We start from the raw sequence: 21,783 nt of genomic DNA, 5'->3' as shown, positions 1-21,783 counted from the left end.
CAGGAGGAAGGGGAGCGATGTCGTCATGTACAGGAGGAGGAGGAAGGGGAGCGATGTCATGTACAGGAGGAGGAGGAAGGGGAGCGATGTCATGTACAGGAGGAAGGGGAGCGATGTCATGTACAGGAGGAGGAGGAGCGATGTCATGTAGAGGAGGAAGGGGAGCGATGTCATGCAGAGGAGGAGGAAGGGGAGCGATGTCATGCAGAGGAGGAGGAAGGGGAGCGATGTCATGCAGAGGAGGAGGAAGGGGAGCGATGTCATGCAGAGGAGGAGGAAGGGGAGCGATGTCATGCAGAGGAGGAGGAAGGGGAGCGATGTCATGCAGAGGAGGAGGAAGGGGAGCGATGTCATGCAGAGGAGGAGGAAGGGGAGCGATGTCATGCAGAGGAGGAGGAAGGGGAGCGATGTCATGCAGAGGAGGAGGAAGGGGAGCGATGTCATGCAGAGGAGGAGGAAGGGGAGCGATGTCATGCAGAGGAGGAGGAAGGGGAGCGATGTCATGCAGAGGAGGAGGAAGGGGAGCGATGTCATGCAGAGGAGGAGGAAGGGGAGCGGATGTCATGCAGAGGAGGAGGAAGGGGAGCGATGTCATGCACAGGAGGAGGAAGGGGAGCGATGTCATGCACCGGAGGAGGAAGGGGAGCGATGTCATGCACCGGAGGAGGAAGGGGAGCGATGTCATGCACCGGAGGAGGAAGGGGAGCGATGTCATGCACCGGAGGAGGAAGGGGAGCGATGTCATGCACCGGAGGAGGAAGGGGAGCGATGTCATGCACCGGAGGAGGAAGGGGAGCGATGTCATGCACCGGAGGAGGAAGGGGAGCGATGTCATGCACCGGAGGAGGAAGGGGAGCGATGTCATGCACCGGAGGAGGAAGGGGAGCGATGTCATGCACCGGAGGAGGAAGGGGAGCGATGTCATGCACCGGAGGAGGAAGGGGAGCGATGTCATGCACCGGAGGAGGAAGGGGAGCGATGTCATGCACCGGAGGAGGAAGGGGAGCGATGTCATGCACCGGAGGAGGAAGGGGAGCGATGTCATGCACCGGAGGAGGAAGGGGAGCGATGTCATGCACCGGAGGAGGAAGGGGAGCGATGTCATGCACCGGAGGAGGAAGGGGAGCGATGTCATGCACCGGAGGAGGAAGGGGAGCGATGTCCTGCACAGGAGGAGGAAGGGGAGCGATGTCCTGCACAGGAGGAGGAAGGGGAGCGATGTCCTGCACAGGAGGAGGAAGGGGAGCGATGTCCTGCACAGGAGGAGGAAGGGGAGCGATGTCCTGCACAGGAGGAGGAAGGGGAGCGATGTCCTGCACAGGAGGAGGAAGGGGAGCGATGTCCTGCACAGGAGGAGGAAGGGGAGCGATGTCATGCACAGGAGGAGGAGGGGGAGCGATGTCATGTACAGGAGGAGGAGGGGGAGCGATGTCATGTACAGGAGGAGGAGGGGGAGCGATGTCATGTACAGGAGGAGGAGGGGGAGCGATGTCATGTACAGGAGGAGGAGGGGGAGCGATGTCATGTACAGGAGGAGGAAGGGGAGCGATGTCATGTACAGGAGGAGAAGGAGGAAGGGGAGCGATGTCATGCACAGGAGGAGGAAGGGGAGCGATGTCATGCACAGGAGGAGGAAGGGGAGCGATGTCATGCACAGGAGGAGGAAGGGGAGCGATGTCATGCACAGGAGGAGGAAGGGGAGCGATGTCATGCACAGGAGGAGGAAGGGGAGCGATGTCATGTACAGGAGGAGGAGGAGGAAGGGGAGCGATGTCATGTACAGGAGGAGTAGGAGGAAGGGGAGCGATGTCATGTACAGGAGGAAGGGGAGCGATGTCATGTACAGGAGGAAGGGGAGCGATGTCATGTACAGGAGGAGGAGGAAGGGGAGCGATGTCGTCATGTACAGGAGGAGGAGGGAAGGGGAGCGATGTCGTCATGTACAGGAGGAGGAGGAAGGGGAGCGATGTCGTCATGTACAGGAGGAGGAGGAAGGGGAGCGATGTCGTCATGTACAGGAGGAGGAGGAAGGGGAGCGATGTCGTCATGTACAGGAGGAGGAGGAAGGGGAGCGATGTCGTCATGTACAGGAGGAGGAAGGGGAGCGATGTCGCCATGTACAGGAGGAGGAAGGGGAGCGATGTCGTCATGTACAGGAGGAGGAAGGGGAGCGATGTCGTCATGTACAGGAGGAGGAAGGGGAGCGATGTCGTCATGTACAGGAGGAGGAAGGGGAGCGATGTCATGCACAGGAGGAGGAAGGGGAGCGATGTCATGTACAGGAGGAGGAGGAGGAAGGGGAGCGATGTCATGTACAGGAGGAGGAGGAGGAAGGGGAGCGATGTCATGTACAGGAGGAGTAGGAGGAAGGGGAGCGATGTCATGTACAGGAGGAAGGGGAGCGATGTCATGTACAGGAGGAAGGGGAGCGATGTCATGTACAGGAGGAAGGGGAGCGATGTCGTCATGTACAGGAGGAGGAGGAAGGGGAGCGATGTCGTCATGTACAGGAGGAGGAGGAAGGGGAGCGATGTCGTCATGTACAGGAGGAGGAGGAAGGGGAGCGATGTCGTCATGTACAGGAGGAGGAGGAAGGGGAGCGATGTCGTCATGTACAGGAGGAGGAGGAAGGGGAGCGATGTCGTCATGTACAGGAGGAGGAGGAAGGGGAGCGATGTCGTCATGTACAGGAGGAGGAGGAAGGGGAGCGATGTCGTCATGTACAGGAGGAGGAGGAAGGGGAGCGATGTCGTCATGTACAGGAGGAGGAGGAAGGGGAGCGATGTCGTCATGTACAGGAGGAGGAGGAAGGGGAGCGATGTCGTCATGTACAGGAGGAGGAGGAAGGGGAGCGATGTCGTCATGTACAGGAGGAGGAAGGGGAGCGATGTCGTCATGTACAGGAGGAGGAAGGGGAGCGATGTCGTCATGTACAGGAGGAGGAAGGGGAGCGATGTCGTCATGTACAGGAGGAGGAAGGGGAGCGATGTCGTCATGTACAGGAGGAGGAAGGGGAGCGATGTCATGTACAGGAGGAAGGGGGGGAGCGACGTCTTGTACAGGAGGAGGAAGGGGAGTGATGTCATGTACAGGAGGAGGAGGAAGCGGAGTGATGTCATGTACAGGAGGAGGAGGAAGCGGAGTGATGTCATGTACAGGAGGAGGAGGAAGGGGAGTGAGGTCATGTACAGGAGGAGGAAGGGGAGTGATGTCATATGTACAGTAGGAGGAAGGGGAGTGATGTCATATATACAGGAGGAGGAGGAAGGGGAGTGATGTCATATACAGGAGGAGGACCTATAGTTCCAGAATATGAGGAGGGGGTGGTATATTACACAGAAGGGGAGCTGTAATATACAGTCTGAGCTGTTGGTGTGGACTGCAGCAAGTTTTCCTCCTTGGTGTCCCCCACAGGTCATGTACAGGGTCATCCAGGTAGCAGAGGGTCAGCTGGATGGACAGACGGAGGGCACAGGTGCCATCAGTGGGTTTCCGGCAGCGCAGTCGATGACTCAGGTGGGTCCTGGTTCTGTGTGTGATGTTCCTCTGGTGAGATTGGGAGGTAATGACCTTGCTGCACCTTGCAGGCCGTCATCCAGGGGGCGTTCACCAGTGAGGATGCCGGGGAGAGTGAAGCCGCTGCCACAGAGACTCACTACACCTATTTTCCCACTGCGACAGTGGCAGACACCAGCGCATCGGTCGGAGTTGGCGCCACCGCAACAACTGTGGTAACAACGCAGAACAATGAGGCTCTCCTGGGCCAAGCGGCTTCCACTGGTGCGGGTAAGAGCTGGTAGTGGCTGCCATGTGTGTTCCCTGCCGCCCGCTGACCGCTGCCTTCTCCTCACAGGGCAGTTCTTCGTCATGATGTCTCCTCAAGATGTCCTACAGGGCGGCGCACAGCGATCTATTGCACCCAGGACGCACCCATACTCCCCGTGAGTACCCGGCGGTGGTGAATAGGGGACTCTGCATACGAGATTTATAGTCACTGACACGTCCTCTCCCCTCCACAGGAAATCAGACGGGCCTCGCGCCACGCGGGACGAGAAGAGGAGAGCGCAGCACAATGAAGGTCAGGCCCAATAATGTTCTGCCCGTCCGCCAGGGGGCGCCGTGGATAAACCGTCTCCAGAGTAACGCTGTGTGTGTCTGTCTCTTCTCAGTGGAGCGTCGACGTCGGGACAAGATCAACAACTGGATTGTTCAACTGTCCAAGATCATCCCCGACTGCTCCATGGAGAGCACCAAGTCCGGGCAGGTACGGAGCCTTGTACCGCGCAGTATCGTGGACCCCTCAGCCATGCGATCAGCGCTCCCCAATAAGGGATGCGGTCGTCCTCTTCTGTTAGCATGATGCTTAGTCGGTCAATGACCTCTTCTGTGCGCAGTGTTTAGGTCTGGGTGACGCCTTGTGTATAATCTTAGTGCGGGGGGTCTCATTGATATGATGTCATAGCGCCAGCATATTTACAGATTGTCCCCAGTGGGGCTCGCAACGTCATTGGAGGGGCCCTGGAGAACGCCTATTGTTCTTAGTCAGAAAACGAGACCCCAAATCCTGCTCAAACCTTATGGCCGCGTCTCCTGCTCACCGCCATGTGACGTCTTGTCTGCTTTTCCTCGTAGAGTAAGGGCGGCATCCTGTCCAAAGCCTGCGACTACATCCAGGAGCTGCGCCAGGGAAACCTGCGCCTGGCCGAGGAGCTGCAGAATCTGGAGCAGCTGCAGGTGGACAATCAGCGGTTACGGCAACAGGTGAGTGTCGGGGGTGGGGAGAGCTGACGGGGACGACGCCGTGGTGACTGGGCTTCGGCCTTCTCATTTAGGTGGAGGATCTGAAGAACAAGAACCTGATTCTGCGAGCTCAGCTCCGACATCACGGGGTGGAAATTGTCATTAAGAACGACGGCCGCTGACGTCACCGCTCGCGCCCTGGAGACTCAGCGGACCAAGGTTTCCCAGCCTGCACCGAGTATTCCGCCACTTGTCCCTCTCCTGGGCCGCGTGTATGACGGCGCACTGTAAATAACCGGGAGGACGAGCTGTAGAAATGTATATTTGTCGATTTTTTTTTTTTTTTTTTTTTTTTTTTTTTTTTTTTTTTTTTTTTTTTGTACTTGTCGTTGTTCTGACCCCGCCCCCTCTGTCGGAACGTTTCCCGATTCTGCCCTCCCTGCCTGTCGTTTTGTTTTTATTAGATTGAATTGTGCTGTACAGTCTCTCTGCTTCCGCTTCTCATCATTTATAGCCGCAACCGGGTCTCCGAGCTCGGAACAGCCAATCACAGCTCCACCTCCATTATCTAAACTGAGAACTGAAACGTGGCCAGTTAATGTCTGAGGCCAATTGGGGCACGGGGTTATACGAGTAATCTGGGGCCTGCTGGGTGACCTGTGAAATAGTATAAGGGGTTATGTATGAAAGTCACCGACTTGCCTAAGACTGTTCAGCCATAGCTTTTTCTTATACTACTTGTAGAGGCTCCATAGTGTGACCGCTCTTACAGTAGAGGCTCCATAGTGTGACCGCTCTTACAGTAGAGGCTCCATAGTGTGACTGATCTTACAGTAGAGGTTCCATAGTGTGACTGCTCTTACAGTAGAGGCTCCATAGTGTGACTGCTCTTACAGTAGAGGCTCCATAGTGTGACTGCTCTTACAGTAGAGGCTCCATAGTGTGACCGCTCTTACAGTAGAGGCTCCATAGTGTGACTGCTCTTACAGTAGAGGCTCCATAGTGTGACTGCTCTTACAGTAGAGGCTCCATAGTGTGACTGATCTTACAGTAGAGGTTCCATAGTGTGACCGATCTTACAGTAGAGGTTCCATAGTCTGACCGATCTTACAGTAGAGGTTCCATAGTCTGACCGATCTTACAGTAGAGGTTCCATAGTGTGACCGATCTTACTGTAGAGGCTCCATAGTGTGACCGATCTTACTGTAGAGGCTCCATAGTGTGACTGCTCTTACAGTAGAGGCTCCATAGTGTGACTGCTCTTACAGTAGAGGCTCCATAGTGTGACTGCTCTTACAGTAGAGGCTCCATAGTGTGACTGCTCTTACAGTAGAGGCTCCATAGTGTGACTGCTCTTACAGTAGAGGCTCCATAGTGTGACTGCTCTTACAGTAGAGGGTCCATAGTGTGACTGCTCTTACAGTAGAGGGTCCATAGTGTGACCGCTCTTACAGTAGAGGGTCCATAGTGTGACCGCTCTTACTGTAGAGGCTCCATATTGTGACCGCTCTTACAGTAGAGGTTCCATAGTGTGACCGCTCTTACAGTAGAGGTTCCATAGTGTGACCGATCTTACAGTAGAGGTTCCATAGTGTGACCGCTCTTACAGTAGAGGCTCCATAGTGTGACCGCTCTTACTGTAGAGGCTCCATAGTGTGACCGCTCTTACAGTAGAGGCTCCATAGTGTGACCGCTCTTACAGTAGAGGCTCCATAGTGTGACCGCTCTTACAGTAGAGGCTCCATAGTGTGACCGCTCTTACAGTAGAGGCTCCATAGTGTGACCGCTCTTACTGTAGAGGCTCCATAGTGTGACCGCTCTTACTGTAGAGGCTCCATAGTGTGACTGCTCTTACTGTAGAGGCTCCATAGTGTGACTGCTCTTACAGCAGAGGCTCCATAGTGTGACTGATCTTACAGTAGAGGCTCCATAGTGTGACTGCTCTTACAGTAGAGGTTCCATAGTGTGACTGTTCTTACAGTAGAGGTTCCATAGTGTGACCGCTCTTACAGTAGAGGTTCCATAGTGTGACCGCTCTTACAGTAGAGGCTCCATAGTGTGACCGCTCTTACAGTAGAGGCTCCATAGTGTGACCGCTCTTACAGTAGAGGCTCCATAGTGTGACCGCTCTTACAGTAGAGGCTCCATAGTGTGACCGCTCTTACAGTAGAGGTTCCATAGTGTGACCGCTCTTACAGTAGAGGCTCCATAGTGTGACTGCTTACAGTAGAGGCTCCATAGTGTGACTGATCTTACAGTAGAGGTTCCATGGTGTGACTGCTCTTACAGTAGAGGCTCCACGGTGTGACTGCTCTTATGCTAGGTTAGGTTAATGTGTAGGTTGGAGTAAGGGACACTCTAGCTGCTAATGATGGGTCAGGGGTATCCTCTGGACCCCCATCCTGCCCTTCAGTCTAGCGCCTCCTAGAACAGATCACAGGACTGCGTAGCTGCTTTCTATAATCTCTTTATAGGGATAATGAGGAGGTCCCTGATCTCTTTCATATTCTTGTATGGAAGAAACGGAATGAACAGCTCATTGGCCCTTTATGAAGACGTGGGGGCCACACGCTGGCAGGGGCTGAAGTCTTACACTAGGTACCCCCCGACTGGATGGAGTAGATTGATGACCTGAGACCTGGACTTGTGTTCTCCTCATCGTCTTCCTCGCTTTCGTCCATCTCTGAAGGTGTTCTGGGCTGCTGCCTTCTCATATTGGAGTCCTTTGATGTGGGGCGCAGGGGGCCCGGGCTCTGGTGCACGCTGTAGCGGAGATGAGGAGGCAGCTTTGCTGGATTATAGGGCAGCCAGCTACCACTGGGCCATCTGCTGGACTTTTCTGTATCACTGCACGGCCACTTGGTCACGTGATGTGGTTCGGAAGACGTGTTGACCACCCTGTGGAGGAAAAACATTCAGATGGGACCAAATAAATCCACCCCAGAGCACAGGCTGTAGTTATAGGGGGGCAGAGGTGGCGTCATAAGCAAGGCCCTCGTGGAAATACCACCCCTTTCTATCAATCTCTTCCTCCACACTGCTCACACCCTCTCCCGAGGCTGCTCGCGTCGTCGTCATCCCCCCCTCTCCCGAGGATGCTCGCGTCGTCGTCCCCCTCTTCCGAGGATGCTCGCGGCGTCGTCGTCCCCCCCTCTCGAGGATGCTCGCGTCGTCGTCGTCCCCCTCTCCCGAGGATGCTCGCGTCGTCGTCGTCCCCCTCTCCCGAGGATGCTCGCGTCGTCGTCGTCCCCCTCTCCCGAGGATGCTCGCGTCGTCGTCGTCCCCCTCTCCCGAGGATGCTCGCGTCGTCGTCGTCCCCCTCTCCCGAGGATGCTCGCGTCGTCGTCGTCCCCCTCTCCCGAGGATGCTCGCGTCGTCGTCGTCCCCCTCTCCCGAGGATGCTCGCGTCGTCGTCGTCCCCCTCTCCCGAGGATGCTCGCGTCGTCGTCGTCCCCCTCTCCCGAGGATGCTCGCGTCGTCGTCGTCCCCCTCTCCCGAGGATGCTCGCGTCGTCGTCGTCCCCCTCTCCCGAGGATGCTCGCGTCGTCGTCGTCCCCTCTCCCGAGGATGCTCGCGTCGTCGTCGTCCCCCTCTCCCGAGGATGCTCGCGTCGTCGTCGTCCCCCTCTCCCGAGGATGCTCGCGTCGTCGTCGTCCCCTCTCCCGAGGATGCTCGCGTCCGTCGTCGTCCCCCTCTCCCGAGGATGCTCGCGTCGTCGTCGTCCCCCTCTCCCGAGGATGCTCGCGTCGTCGTCGTCCCCCTCTCCCGAGGATGCTCGCGTCGTCGTCGTCCCCCTCTCCCGAGGATGCTCGCGTCGTCGTCGTCCCCCTCTCCCGAGGATGCTCGCGTCGTCGTCGTCCCCCTCTCCCGAGGATGCTCGCGTCGTCGTCGTCCCCCTCTCCCGAGGATGCTCGCGTCGTCGTCGTCCCCCTCTCCCGAGGATGCGCGCGTCGTCGTCGCCCCCTCTCCCGAGGCTGCTCGCGTCGTCGTCCCCCCCTCTCCCGAGGGCTGCGCGCGTCGTCGTCCCCCTCTCCCGAGGCTGCGGGTCGCCCCCCTCTCCCGAGGATGCGCGCGTCGTCTTCCCCCTCTCCCGAGGCTGCGAGCGTCCCCGTCCCCCTCTCCCGAGGCTGCGAGCGTCCCCCCCTCTCCCGAGGCTGCGAGCGTCCCCCCCTCTCCCGAGGCTGCGAGCGTCCCCCCCTCTCCCGAGGCTGCGAGCGTCCCCCCCTCTCCCGAGGCTGCGAGCGTCCCCCCCCTCTCCCGAGGCTGCGAGCGTCCCCCCCCCTCTCCCGAGGCTGCGAGCGTCGTCCCCCCCTCTCCCGAGGCTGCGAGCGTCCGTCCCCCCTCTCCCGAGGCTGCGAGCGTCGTCGTCCCCCCTCTCCCGAGGCTGCGAGCGTCCCCCCCCTCTCCCGAGGCTGCGAGCGTCCCCCCCCCTCTCCCGAGGCTGCGAGCGTCCCCCCCCTCTCCCGAGGCTGCGAGCGTCCCCCCCCTCTCCCGAGGCTGCGAGCGTCCCCCCCCTCTCCCGAGGCTGCGAGCGTCCCCCCCCCTCTCCCGAGGCTGCGAGCGTCCCCCCCCCTCTCCCGAGGCTGCGAGCGTCCCCCCCCTCTCCCGAGGCTGCGAGCGTCGTCGTCCCCCCTCTCCCGAGGCTGCGAGCGTCGTCGTCCCCCCTCTCCCGAGGCTGCGAGCGTCGTCGTCCCCCCTCTCCCGAGGCTGCGAGCGTCGTCGTCCCCCCTCTCCCGAGGCTGCGAGCGTCGTCGTCCCCCCTCTCCCGAGGCTGCGAGCGTCGTCGTCCCCCCTCTCCCGAGGCTGCGAGCGTCGTCGTCCCCCCTCTCCCGAGGCTGCTCGCGTCGTCGTCCCCCCTCTCCCGAGGCTGCTCGCGTCGTCGTCCCCCTCTCCCGAGGCTGCTCGCGTCGTCGTCCCCCTCTCCCGAGGCTGCTCGCTTCCTGCCCCCCTCTCCCGAGGCTGCTCGCTTCCTGCCCCCCTCTCCCGAGGCTGCTCGCTTCCTGCCCCCCTCTCCCGAGGCTGCTCGCTTTCTGCCCCCCTCTCCCGAGGCTGCTCGCTTCCTGCCCCCCCTCTCCCGAGGCTGCTCGCTTCCGTCCCCCCTCTCCCGAGATTACTCACGTACTGTCGTCCCCCGCTCTCCTGAGATGTCTGACGTCCTCCTCCTCTCCCGAGATTGCTCACTTCCTCCCCCTCTCATGTCCTCGCCGAGAGCTCATGTTCTTCACCTCTCTGAGATCGCCGCTGTCCATTGCCTGTCCCATCTGAGCCCGCCGCCGTCCATTGCCTGTCCCCTCGGAGGCCGCCGCCGTCCATTGCCTGTCCCCTCGGCGGCCGCCGCCGTCCATTGCCTGTCCCCTCGGCGGCCGCCGCCGTCCATTGCCTGTCCCCTCGGCGGCCGCCGCCGTCCATTGCCTGTCCCCTCGGCGGCCGCCGCCGTCCATTGCCTGTCCCCTCGGCGGCCGCCGCCGTCCATTGCCTGCCCCCTCGGAGGCCGCCGCCGTCCATTGCCTGCCCCCTCGGAGGCCGCCGCCGTCCATTGCCTGCCCCCTCGGAGGCCGCCGCCGTCCATTGCCTGCCCCCTCGGAGGCCGCCGCCGTCCATTGCCTGCCCCCTCGGAGGCCGCCGCCGTCCATTGCCTGCCCCCTCGGAGGCCGCCGCCGTCCATTGCCTGCCCCCTCGGAGGCCGCCGCCGTCCATTACCTGCCCCCTCGGAGGCTGCCGCCGTCCATTACCTGCCCCCTCGGAGGCTTCCGCTGTCCATTACCTGTACACTTCCTCCTGCCACTTCCTCGGCTCTGCCGATGTAGGCACAAAACCAAGGCAAAGAGCGCCAAGAGAAGCGATCCCATGATGAGAGTGATTGTGATTGCAGCAAAAACGCCCATCGAGCCCAGGCCCCCTGCAATACAGAGAAGAGTCCACGTGTCCCCATTCTTATATCTGTGGTCATGAATTTAACGCTACACGCCATGGACACGGACCTACACGTATGTCAATCTCCACCGCACAGGACTGCGCTCCCAGCTGATTGGTGACCGTACAACGATAGATCCCTGATGTCTCTGATGTGAGGTTTGTGAGAGTAGTGGAGCCGCGATAATCTGCTGGGACAACAATGGGTTCAGGGTTAGGCCGTGTTCACACTGGACTACAAACGGCTGTAATATACGGAGCTTTACAAGGGAAGAGCAGCTAATTTTCAGTCGTTTTTTATGCATCAAGGAGCTGTTTTTCTATCGCTCCAATCAAAAACGGCTCGAAAAGTGACATGCATTTCTGTTCACGGTGCGTTTTTTCTTTTATCAAACGGCCGCGTAAAAAAAACAAAGCCTTGTTGGAACGAAATGCTGATTTTCCCGTTTGGAGGCGTTCAGCCTCTGTATTATCAGCCGTTTTTCAGGGCGTTTACGGTCCGTAAAACGGCTGAAAATAAGCTGTGTGGACAGACCCCGTACAGCAGACTTGGGGACAGACCCCGCAGACGTGACGCGGGGAGAGACCCCGTACCGCAGACGTGACGTGGGGCTAGACCCCGTACCGCCGACGTGACGTGGGGCTAGACCCCGTACCGCCGACGTGACGCGGGGGAGAGACCCCGTACCGCAGACGTGACGCAGGGGCAGTCTACAACTTAGCACTTGACCGCCTGGATTCTAATCTAGTTCGGGAAAAGGAGACCCGATCCCTCCGCTCACAGGATACAACCTCATCCAGCCCTGTACAACCTCTGGTGACATGGGAAGGGTCCTTCTTCTGCATGGAGGGGTGCGCTCACCTTCCTGGGTGCTGATCAGCTTGTGACCATTGGGTGGCATTTTCTCCCATGTGATTGTTGGTGTCGGGATCCCTTCCTTCACTGAACATCGGAGCTGGATACTTTCTCCTCCATGACCTTCACTAGAACAGTCAGGACTTGAGGGGGGAACTGCCGAGACAGAAAAGAGAGAGGCTGGAAGGTGAGGCCTAGTTCCCAGGAGTAGATCCCATGTCATTGAGCGCCTTGCGTGTTCCGCCACACGTCTGATGCTCCTCATGTAAGTAGTCACCAGATAAAAACAGGACTAGTCACGGCGTAGACGGGTCAGGTCCAGCTATGACTGAGGGTGAGAAGCCAGGAGGTATACAGGAGCTTCTAATCTATTCCTCCTCGGATTCATCCCCAAGGTCTCTCTCACTTGGTGTTCTCCAAACCACAACTCTCATCATGACCATTCCTGCTGCAGGATCAGGGCCTGCTGGGAGTTGTAGTTTCTCAACAGCTGATCTAGATACACACTACAGAGTCCCCATAATAACATGTTCCGGGGCTGTAACTGCAGCGAACTTCTCTGCTGGAGATTAACTAAAGACGTTCCATGGATTCCGCCTAACCCTAAAAACAACATGAAACTCCACACCTGACGACAGCCGACCTCCTCCCCTGGTGATGCCTCTGCCTGACGACAGCCGACCTCCTCCCCTGGTGATGCCACTGCATGACGACAGGCGACCTCCTCCCCTGGTGATGCCTCTGCCTGACGACAGCCGACCTCCTCCCTGGTGATGCCTCTGCCTGACGACAGGCGACCTCCTCCCCTGGTGATGCCTCTGCCTGACGACAGGCGACCTCCTCCCCTGGTGATGCCTCTGCCTGACGACAGCCGACCTCCTCCCCTGGTGATGCCTCTGCCTGACGACAGGCGACCTACTCCCCTGGTGATGCCTCTGCCTGACGACAGGCGACCTACTCCCCTGGTGATGCCTCTGCCTGACGACAGCCGACCTCCTCCCCTGGTGATGCCTCTGCCTGACGACAGGCGACCTACTCCCCTGGTGATGCCTCTGCCTGACGACAGGCGACCTCCTCCCCTGGTGATGCCTCTGCCTGACGACAGCCGACCTCCTCCCCTGGTGATGCCTCTGCCTGACGACAGGCGACCTCCTCCCCTGGTGATGCCTCTGCCTGACGACAGCCGACCTCCTCCCCTGGTGATGCCTCTGCCTGACGACAGGCGACCTACTCCCCTGGTGATGCCTCTGCCTGACGACAGGCGACCTACTCCCCTGGTGATGCCTCTGCCTGACGACAGGCGACCTACTCCCCTGGTGATGCCTCTGCCTGACGACAGGCGACCTACTCCCCTGGTGATGCCTCTTCCATTCCACTCCCATCCCCCTCTATCCTCTGGACCTCCTCATACCTAGACACTAGTTTATCTAGTAGGGGGGTTGGGGGTGAAGTCTTCTCTCTATGGCTTGAATTTTTTTATGTCAGCAAATCTCAACCCATATGGTGCCCGTCCAATATTCCCTAATGGGAGAAGGATCAGACAGACAGGTTTTGACCCCGTCCAATCCTTTGTATTCCCAGGAGATAAGTGGCACCGGAGAGGACCAACTAAAGTCAGACATTGTCACCTAAAGATGAGGAGACGGGTTTTACCCTGAAGCCATGCAGAATCTCCCCAGCATCACTTACCCAGCACAGTCAGCCCCACCAGGCCAATATTGGGTGTTGCCCCATTTGGAGGGTTGATGACTGTACATTGGTAGGTCCCAGTGTCGGATATACGGCTATGGTTGATGAAGATACTGGCATCCTGGGTTGGTTGGAAGGCAAATTTGACCCTGCCCAGGTACTCGTTCAGACTTTCCACGATCTGACCCTGTTCATACGAGATGACCTGACCGGAGTAAAGACAAAGATTCCTAAAAATGACATCATATCCGCAGTGACGGGAGGAAAATGGCAGCCACTCACCTGAAGAGGCTGCCTTGGCCGAAGCAGGGGAGACACCGTCCAGATGATGTTGAGGCGGTTGAGGGCCGCGGTAGTTCTGAATGAGCAGGGGAGCAGGACACTTCCGCCTCTCGTCACCTGGATGCTCGGAGGGTTTACGGCAACCTTCACAGCCTCAACTGCTGCTGTATACAGGGAGACAGATAAAGAAGACCCTCATTCAGCACAATGTACAACGCCTTTATAGATTGTAAGCTCCTCTGACCAGGCCTATCTCCCTATTATTGAATATCATAACATTAAATTACTCAGAGCCCCAGACAACAGGGAAGGATCCAACCAATCATCATCATCATCATGGCCCCTGCACATCCCACCACATGGAGCAGTGGAACCAGTAGAGACATGACTATGGGGAATGGAGCGTGTCCGCTTCATGTGTGCCCACGACATATACTCCATACAGTGAAGGACAATGTGTGTGTGACTGTCTATATGTGCCCAGGAAGAAGCAGGAAAATATCAGATTACATGGGCACCGAGCCTGGCAAAATATAGGGCCCCAGATACTGCTGACCTGCTGTGCTTTTCAGGAGACATATGTAAATCTTCATGCATTTGCCTCCACTAGGGTGCGCACATGTGCGCCAAATGGCAATCCAATTCCATAGTGAGGATATCCTACACATACACTGGGGGCTGTTCAGGGTTAGGACAGGTCACATTATAGCATATCTGTAGCCGCACCACTCTTGGTATGAAGACACTGATAGCTCCCTGACACCCGCACAACACCGGCCCTCTGCCCGACACCGGCTCACCTGTATCCTGATGCTGCGTAAAAGATTGGACGGAAAACAAGCTCCAAGGAATAAATGTAAGAAGTGATTGGTCTGGTGCGGCGCCCCCTGCTTATCTGAATGTCCTTCACAAGATCCCTGCTGGTCTGGACACACTTGTTCCTTGGAGTCCCTGGGTGAAGGTCGCTATAAAGCCCCTTCCATCAGTACAATGGGGGCCCATGTGTGACACTGCGAGGCCTTGTGCAAATATTGCATTTAGAGAGTGCGTCACTAAATGTAGAACAAGCGCATGCGCACCTCCTGGTGGCCTTCCTTCACTCCTGGATCACGGGCGATCACACATTATAGGCAAGGTTCTCGGCCTTGGCTTCTGAATGATTTCCCACCACCGCCAGATTCAGTATATCGTGACTGTCTTCTCGCCCCATTCTTCTCTATATCCATCTCCGTTTGGAAGAGCGATGCAACTTAATCTGTCCTTCTACACGTGAACATTAATAAACAGTCACATCTAAAATGAGAGGATGTCCAACTTCTAAACGATCCTCTAAAATAGGAGACATCTTGGCATTAGAGATCTACCGGCCACCTTTAGGTCATATTTAAGAATGTTTGTGGCTAAGAGGATCCTGAATTCTTCCCGACGTCTCCATCTGGACATCTCTGCCTTGGAGAAGACAACTGACGATCATTACAGACGGTAGAACCCACATCTGAGTGTACGGAGCATGAGAATCAGTAAAGATGTGTTATGGCTTCACCCATCTCATGTTCATGTTGTGTCCCATCACCTGTTCATGTTGTGTCCCATCTCATGTTCATGTTGTGTCCCATCACCTGTTCATGTTGTGTCCCATCACCTGTTCATGTTGTGTCCCATCACCTGTTCATGTTGTGTCCCATCTCATGTTCATGTTGTGTCCCATCTCATGTTCATGTTGTGTCCCATCTCATGTTCATGTTGTGTCCCATCTCATGTTCATGTTGTGTCCCATCTCATGTTCATGTTGTGTCCCATCTCATGTTCATGTTGTGTCCCATCACCTGTTCATGTTGTGTCCCATCACCTGTTCATGTTGTGTCCCATCACCTGTTCATGTTGTGTCCCATCACATGCAGTGCAGGTGGACGCAGCTGAAGAAGCTTCTAAATCCAAGTCCCACACCCCTTATGGCGGCCACCAGACAATAACAGAATCACCTCTGATGTACATGTCTAAAAAGTCCTTCATCCACACAGTCACTCACATGCGGATAACGGGTCTCCAGCTCCATTCTGCCCATTTGTTGCCCCCATAGTGTTAACCCTTCAATGTTTCATACAAGGTGAAAATAAGTACATAAAAAAATTCTATCAAATCATAAAGTTCCCAAATGATTCCATCTTGAATCCAATTATCTAGGAGCAGAGAAGAAAAGAGCACTCCCAAGATAGAGTCCTGGCCATCACCCCCACCACGCTAACTTCCAGGACCCCATCACCCCCAACACGCTCACCCCCACCACGCTGACCTCCAGGACCCCATCACCCCCACCACGCTGACCTCCAGGACCCCATCACCCCCACCACGCTGACCTCCAGGACCCGATCACCCCCACCACGCTGACCTCCAGGACCCCATCACCCCCACCACGCTGACCTCCAGGACCCCATCACTCCCACCACGCTGACCTTCATGGACTCCACCCTTATTCTTGCCACTAGATGCACCAGTAGGAGCGATAAACATGAAATGATTGAAGGGCTAAGCCTATGGGCACCTGCCAGAGGTGAGATTGTTACCTGTGAGGATGCAGCACAGAAGACACAGGTGGCTCAGGAGGAACTCGCTGGTCACAGTCATGGTGCAGGAAGAGAGATGTCTCTGTGTAAATCCCATCATCAGGGGTCTGTCTCGTGTGCCTGTCCTGCCCCCTCCATCCTGCGTGCCTCCCGGGGTTACCCCTTCCCCCTCCTTGTTATTTGCTGCATTTCTTTCGCTCCACTTCCCTCTCGGTCTCTATGGACTCCATGGTCTCTCTATTGTGCTCTCTTTTTAGCTGTCTCTGGTCAGTTCTCGGTGTCCACCTCATATCCCTGGACCTCCATGGTCTCTCTATTGTGCTCTCTCTTCAGCTGTCTCTGGTCAGTTCTCGGTGTCCACCTCATGTTCCTGGACCTCCATGGTCTCTCTATTGTGCTCTCTCTTCAGCTGTTTCGGGTCAGTCCTCGGTGTCCACCTCATGTTCCTGGACCTCCATGGTCTCTCTATTGCACTCTCTTCAGCTGTTTCGGGTCAGTCCTCGGTGTCCACCTCATGTCCCTGGACCTCCATGGTCTCTCTATTGTGCTCTCTCTTCAGCTGTCTCTGGTCAGTTCTCGGTGTCCACCTCATGTCCCTGGACCTCCATGGTACTGGAGAGCTCTTCCAGCCGGTTTTGTTGTATTTAGGAGTATTTGTATCTCATCTATAAACCCCAGAACCTTCTGTCATTGTCAGGGAAATGTTGCAGACCTCTGTGGGCCGGTTAGGGACAATAATGGACCAGCAGGTAGGGAACAACTCCCACCTCCCCATACCTACCCGCTACCCTCATCATATAGTCTTGACAGGTGGGTCCAGCCATTGACCTGTGCAGACAGGCACAGAGAGGGGGGGGGGGGGGGGGGGTTACGGGGGGGCCCATGATGCAGCCAGGCAGAGATCTCCCAATCACGTTTGCACGGACACAGTGACCCAGCGAGGTCTGCATGGAAATGGTGGACAACGTGACCCTATTTTCTGAAGGATAATTTAGCCGTTTCTTACGGAAATTTCCTTAACCAGCAGGTTTTTCCTGTGGAGAAGACGGAGGTGCGGAGCCACTTGCTGCTGTTCGTGGTTCTCTATTTTGGTTGCTAAAGATTTTTGATGAAGGTTTTTCTATAACGGAGGTTATACCCAAAGATGATGGCGGCTGGGAAGCCTCCGAGAGATATAGAGGGAGGTCAAGGTCCTCAATATTGGTAGGGGTCGATATGGAAGGGTCAGGCAGGTAACCACGGACAGGTGGCAGTGGTTGTAGACAGACACCTGGACATGATAGGAGGGGCAGACTGATATCCAGGGGGGCACAGGATGTTTAAGGGTGCAGGCGTCACTGGCGGACCATACAGAGAGGTGCCTATAGGAGCCTGCAGGCCGCTCCCCAGGTGACAGGAAGAGTTGTCACTATCACGGTGATTCAGCGTGTAGAAGATGCTACACGTGGAATAAGAAGTGATAAAGTGCTGTCCCTGTATCTGTACACCCTGGAATATACACAACCCCCCCCCCTCCTCCTCCCTGATCTGCACACAGTAAATATAACCCATAGAGGGTTTCACAGCCATCAATCAGTGATCTCTGTATTATAATCCTACAGAAAGTGAATGGAGAATCCTCAACACCTCCGGCCACGAGCGATCACATCTAACAACTCGATCAGTGGTATCACAGGCGCACCATGGCCGACATGGCCCCCGCCAGAGGCTCCGATCAGCTGCAGCCTGTCTGGGGATCTCTGTTACATATGTAAGAAAGGGGCAATGCACACCAAAAAGTCATTATCCAAAGATAGATTAATATTCGTAATTATGCCAGTTTAAGTGCGGACTGTCGATGGCCCGGAGGACTGGCGATGTTTGGGCGGCTGAGACTTGTGGTTCCACAGCTAGGTCTTACATATTCAGAGTATAGAGGAGCGGTGCACAGTATATAACACATATCCGACTATAGGAGCTATTCCCCACCTCCAGAACAGTCGCATGACTTCTCATACTGGGGGAGGGGCTGCCGGCAGAGACCTTATAAATAGAGGAAGAGAGTGAAGTCTGAAATGTGACACTCAGTTTCTACCTCAAGACTCCTCTCCAGGAACACGGGCAACACAATGAGCACAGGGAAGCGTGCGGGGCGAGAGACCCAGGGGAGAAGCGTGCGGGGCGAGAGACCCAGGGGAGAAGCGTGCGGGGCGAGAGACCCAGGGGAGAAGCGTGCGGGGCGAGAGACCCAGGGGAGAAGCGTGCGGGGCGAGAGACCCAGGGGAGAAGCGTGCGGGGCGAGAGACCCAGGGGAGAAGCGTGCGGGGCGAGAGACCCAGGGGAGAAGCGTGCGGGGCGAGAGACCCAGGGGAGAAGCGTGCGGGGCGAGAGACCCAGGGGAGAAGCGTGCGGGGCGAGAGACCCAGGGGAGAAGCGTGCGGGGCGAGAGACCCAGGGGAGAAGCGTGCGGGGCGAGAGACCCAGGGGAGAAGCGTGCGGGGCGAGAGACCCAGGGGAGAAGCGTGCGGGGCGAGAGACCCAGGGGAGAAGCGTGCGGGGCGAGAGACCCAGGGGAGAAGCGTGCGGGGCGAGAGACCCAGGGGAGAAGCGTGCGGGGCGAGAGACCCAGGGGAGAAGCGTGCGGGGCGAGAGACCCAGGGGAGAAGCGTGCGGGGCGAGAGACCCAGGGGAGAAGCGTGCGGGGCGAGAGACCCAGGGGAGAAGCGTGCGGGGCGAGAGACCCAGGGGAGAAGCGTGCGGGGCGAGAGACCCAGGGGAGAAGCGTGCGGGGCGAGAGACCCAGGGGAGAAGCGTGCGGGGCGAGAGACCCAGGGGAGAAGCGTGCGGGGCGAGAGACCCAGGGGAGAAGCGTGCGGGGCGAGAGACCCAGGGGAGAAGCGTGCGGGGCGAGAGACCCAGGGGAGAAGCGTGCGGGGCGAGAGACCCAGGGGAGAAGCGTGCGGGGCGAGAGACCCAGGGGAGAAGCGTGCGGGGCGAGAGACCCAGGGGAGAAGCGTGCGGGGCGAGAGACCCAGGGGAGAAGCGTGCGGGGCGAGAGACCCAGGGGAGAAGCGTGCGGGGCGAGAGACCCAGGGGAGAAGCGTGCGGGGCGAGAGACCCAGGGGAGAAGCGTGCGGGGCGAGAGACCCAGGGGAGAAGCGTGCGGGGCGAGAGACCCAGGGGAGAAGCGTGCGGGGCGAGAGACCCAGGGGAGAAGCGTGCGGGGCGAGAGACCCAGGGGAGAAGCGTGCGGGGCGAGAGACCCAGGGGAGAAGCGTGCGGGGCGAGAGACCCAGGGGAGAAGCGTGCGGGGCGAGAGACCCAGGGGAGAAGCGTGCGGGGCGAGAGACCCAGGGGAGAAGCGTGCGGGGCGAGAGACCCAGGGGAGAAGCGTGCGGGGCGAGAGACCCAGGGGAGAAGCGTGCGGGGCGAGAGACCCAGGGGAGAAGCGTGCGGGGCGAGAGACCCAGGGGAGAAGCGTGCGGGGCGAGAGACCCAGGGGAGAAGCGTGCGGGGCGAGAGACCCAGGGGAGAAGCGTGCGGGGCGAGAGACCCAGGGGAGAAGCGTGCGGGGCGAGAGACCCAGGGGAGAAGCGTGCGGGGCGAGAGACCCAGGGGAGAAGCGTGCGGGGCGAGAGACCCAGGGGAGAAGCGTGCGGGGCGAGAGACCCAGGGGAGAAGCGTGCGGGGCGAGAGACCCAGGGGAGAAGCGTGCGGGGCGAGAGACCCAGGGGAGAAGCGTGCGGGGCGAGAGACCCAGGGGAGAAGCGTGCGGGGCGAGAGACCCAGGGGAGAGGGGGGGGGGGGGGAACAGAGGCCTACCTCGTGAGGGTCCGCGGTTCTAACAATAGGGTGGGGGTCCGCTAGTAGGAGAAGGAAGATGCTAAGTTCCACCTCTTGAACAGTCACCATCAGTGATTCAGCATTTTCTCTAATCCTTTAAGGACAATGCTGCATAATGGGTGTGAACACTGCACCCTCACCTGTAAGGAAGACACGTGTCAAATGCCTCCAAGATCACCCACCAGACACTCCACGTGCGCCGCCATCACCCACCAGACACTCCACGTGCGCCGCCATCACCCACCAGACATGCCACATGCACCACCATCACCCACTATACAGTGTCATTCCGGTGTGAGCAGGCAGCGGTGTGGTGGGCGATGGAGATGGGTGTGGATATTGGCAGTTCAGCCTCGTGGATGGTTATTATTGGGGAATTATTTGATGACTGGTGACCACTTCCTTCTGACCTCACGTTCCATGTTGGCAGGTGGCATCGTCTCGTACCAGGATCTGAAGAAGCTGATCAGCCATGGAACCCCCCAGATATTAGATGTGAGGACGCCGGAGGAAGTGAGTGGAGGAAAAATTCCCAGCGCTGTAAATATACCAGGTACGACGAGCCAGGAGCGACCACCACGGGCGAGGGTGCTGGGAACGGGCGGTCACATTATACAGGGGGTGATGATTTGTCTCCGTGTCTTCCAGTCACAGATATTGAAGATGCTCTGAAGATGGATCCAGACGCCTTTAAACAAAAATATACCGTGGAGAAGCCCAAACTGGACGACAAGAACCTGGTGTTCCACTGCCAAATGGGGCGAAGAGGTCAACGGGCTACAGAAATCGCCCACAGCCTGGGCTACAAGCAGTAAGTACCCGATAGTCCGGTGTATATAGAAACCGGGTGTTATTATATTCTAGTCATAATCCTTATATATAGCGCCACAAATTCCACAGTGCAGTACAACTATAGGAGTAATAGTGAGAGACATGGGAGAGGTCCCCGTCACAAGAGCTTACACTCTACAGGAGAGAGGACCCCGCTGATCATAAGATCTTACAGTCATTAGCACAGCCTCTACCACACGCCATTGTAAGGACAGATTCTATACGTTGTGGTAGAATATATAACCTCACACTAGACGTGGATTCCACAGGCGCGCACGCAGGGGGTGACAACAGGGCGCGCGGGGGTGACTGACCAGATGCAGACATTCTATAAGGTATATACTGTACATGAGCAGGATCTGTAGGGTGTGCGGGGCCGGTCATTGTTGCGGGGTGTTGACCGTAGTCTATGGTTGCTGTGGGTGGTGAGGAGTCAATCATATTCTCACCGGCCGCCATGTGTCTGTGTTTCAGTGCCCAGAATTATCTCGGCGGTTACAAGGAATGGTCAGAGAAAGAAGGGAATTGACAGATTTGCCCCCGGAGGGGAGACTCTAATTCATCATATAATAAACTCTAAATCCTCGAATGTCTCATGCGTCAGATTATCTGCAGCGTGTGGCGGTAATGGCGGCCTGATGCGTAGCGGGTCATGTTACCCATCACGGTGACACAATCAGGCCCATAGTGCACACTGCAGAAAAGACTGGACCCCGCAACTCGCCAGAAAGGAAGACCTCAGGAAAGTGCCGATCACAGGGACATGACAAGTTCTCCACGGGAGACGTCATGGCCGCCATATATAATAATCGGTCCTGCTGCCATGCACACATATACACTGCCTGGCCACAAGTCTGTACACACCTAACCATTACACCTACACGAGCTCAATGGCTATGCAATGACGAATTAGTATTGACTTGGCCCCTTTTACGGCTGGAACAGCCCCCACTCAGAAGACTTTCCACAAGATTTTGGGGTGTCTGTGGGAATGTGAGGTCGAGCACTGGTGGAGGGGGAGGGGGAGGGGTCTGGTCCTCATTGGGTGTTCCAACTTATTGTGATGGATGAGGTCAGGACACTGCA

The 21,783-nt window shown here is 57.4% G+C and overlaps 2 protein-coding genes and 1 pseudogene across 3 annotated transcripts; 2 read left to right on the top strand and 1 right to left on the bottom strand.

Annotated features, from left to right (window-relative positions):
- Positions 1-3,414: 3,414 nt before the first annotated feature.
- LOC142698345 (upstream stimulatory factor 1-like) lies at positions 3,415-5,225 on the top strand. 2 transcript variants are annotated; one of them, XM_075847907.1, is made up of 7 exons: positions 3,415-3,516; positions 3,588-3,780; positions 3,854-3,941; positions 4,020-4,078; positions 4,170-4,264; positions 4,633-4,761; positions 4,833-5,225. In XM_075847907.1, the coding sequence occupies exons 1-7, from the start codon at positions 3,418-3,420 to the stop codon at positions 4,920-4,922; spliced, it is 753 nt and encodes a 250-aa protein (XP_075704022.1). In that variant the 5' UTR covers positions 3,415-3,417; the 3' UTR covers positions 4,923-5,225. The 2 variants fall into 2 exon arrangements, with proteins under 2 accessions (XP_075704022.1, XP_075704021.1); XM_075847906.1 differs by having other exon boundaries at positions 3,588-3,786.
- A 2,109-nt stretch (positions 5,226-7,334) lies between these two features.
- Positions 7,335-14,706, bottom strand: LOC142698344 (immunoglobulin superfamily member 11-like; annotated as a pseudogene).
- A 2,946-nt stretch (positions 14,707-17,652) lies between these two features.
- LOC142698346 (thiosulfate:glutathione sulfurtransferase-like) lies at positions 17,653-21,251 on the top strand. Its single transcript, XM_075847908.1, has 4 exons — positions 17,653-17,794; positions 20,297-20,419; positions 20,515-20,677; positions 21,172-21,251. Exons 1-4 carry the CDS (start codon positions 17,653-17,655, stop codon positions 21,224-21,226), a joined length of 483 nt encoding a protein of 160 aa, XP_075704023.1. The 3' UTR covers positions 21,227-21,251.
- The last annotated feature ends 532 nt before the right edge of the window (positions 21,252-21,783 follow it).

The sequence above is a fragment of the Rhinoderma darwinii genome, unplaced genomic scaffold (assembly GCF_050947455.1).
Source record: "Rhinoderma darwinii isolate aRhiDar2 unplaced genomic scaffold, aRhiDar2.hap1 Scaffold_1026, whole genome shotgun sequence".
Classification (NCBI taxonomy): Eukaryota; Metazoa; Chordata; class Amphibia; order Anura; family Rhinodermatidae; genus Rhinoderma; species Rhinoderma darwinii.
Note: the sequence above shows the minus strand (reverse complement) of the source record. Positions and strands in the feature narration are given on the sequence as shown.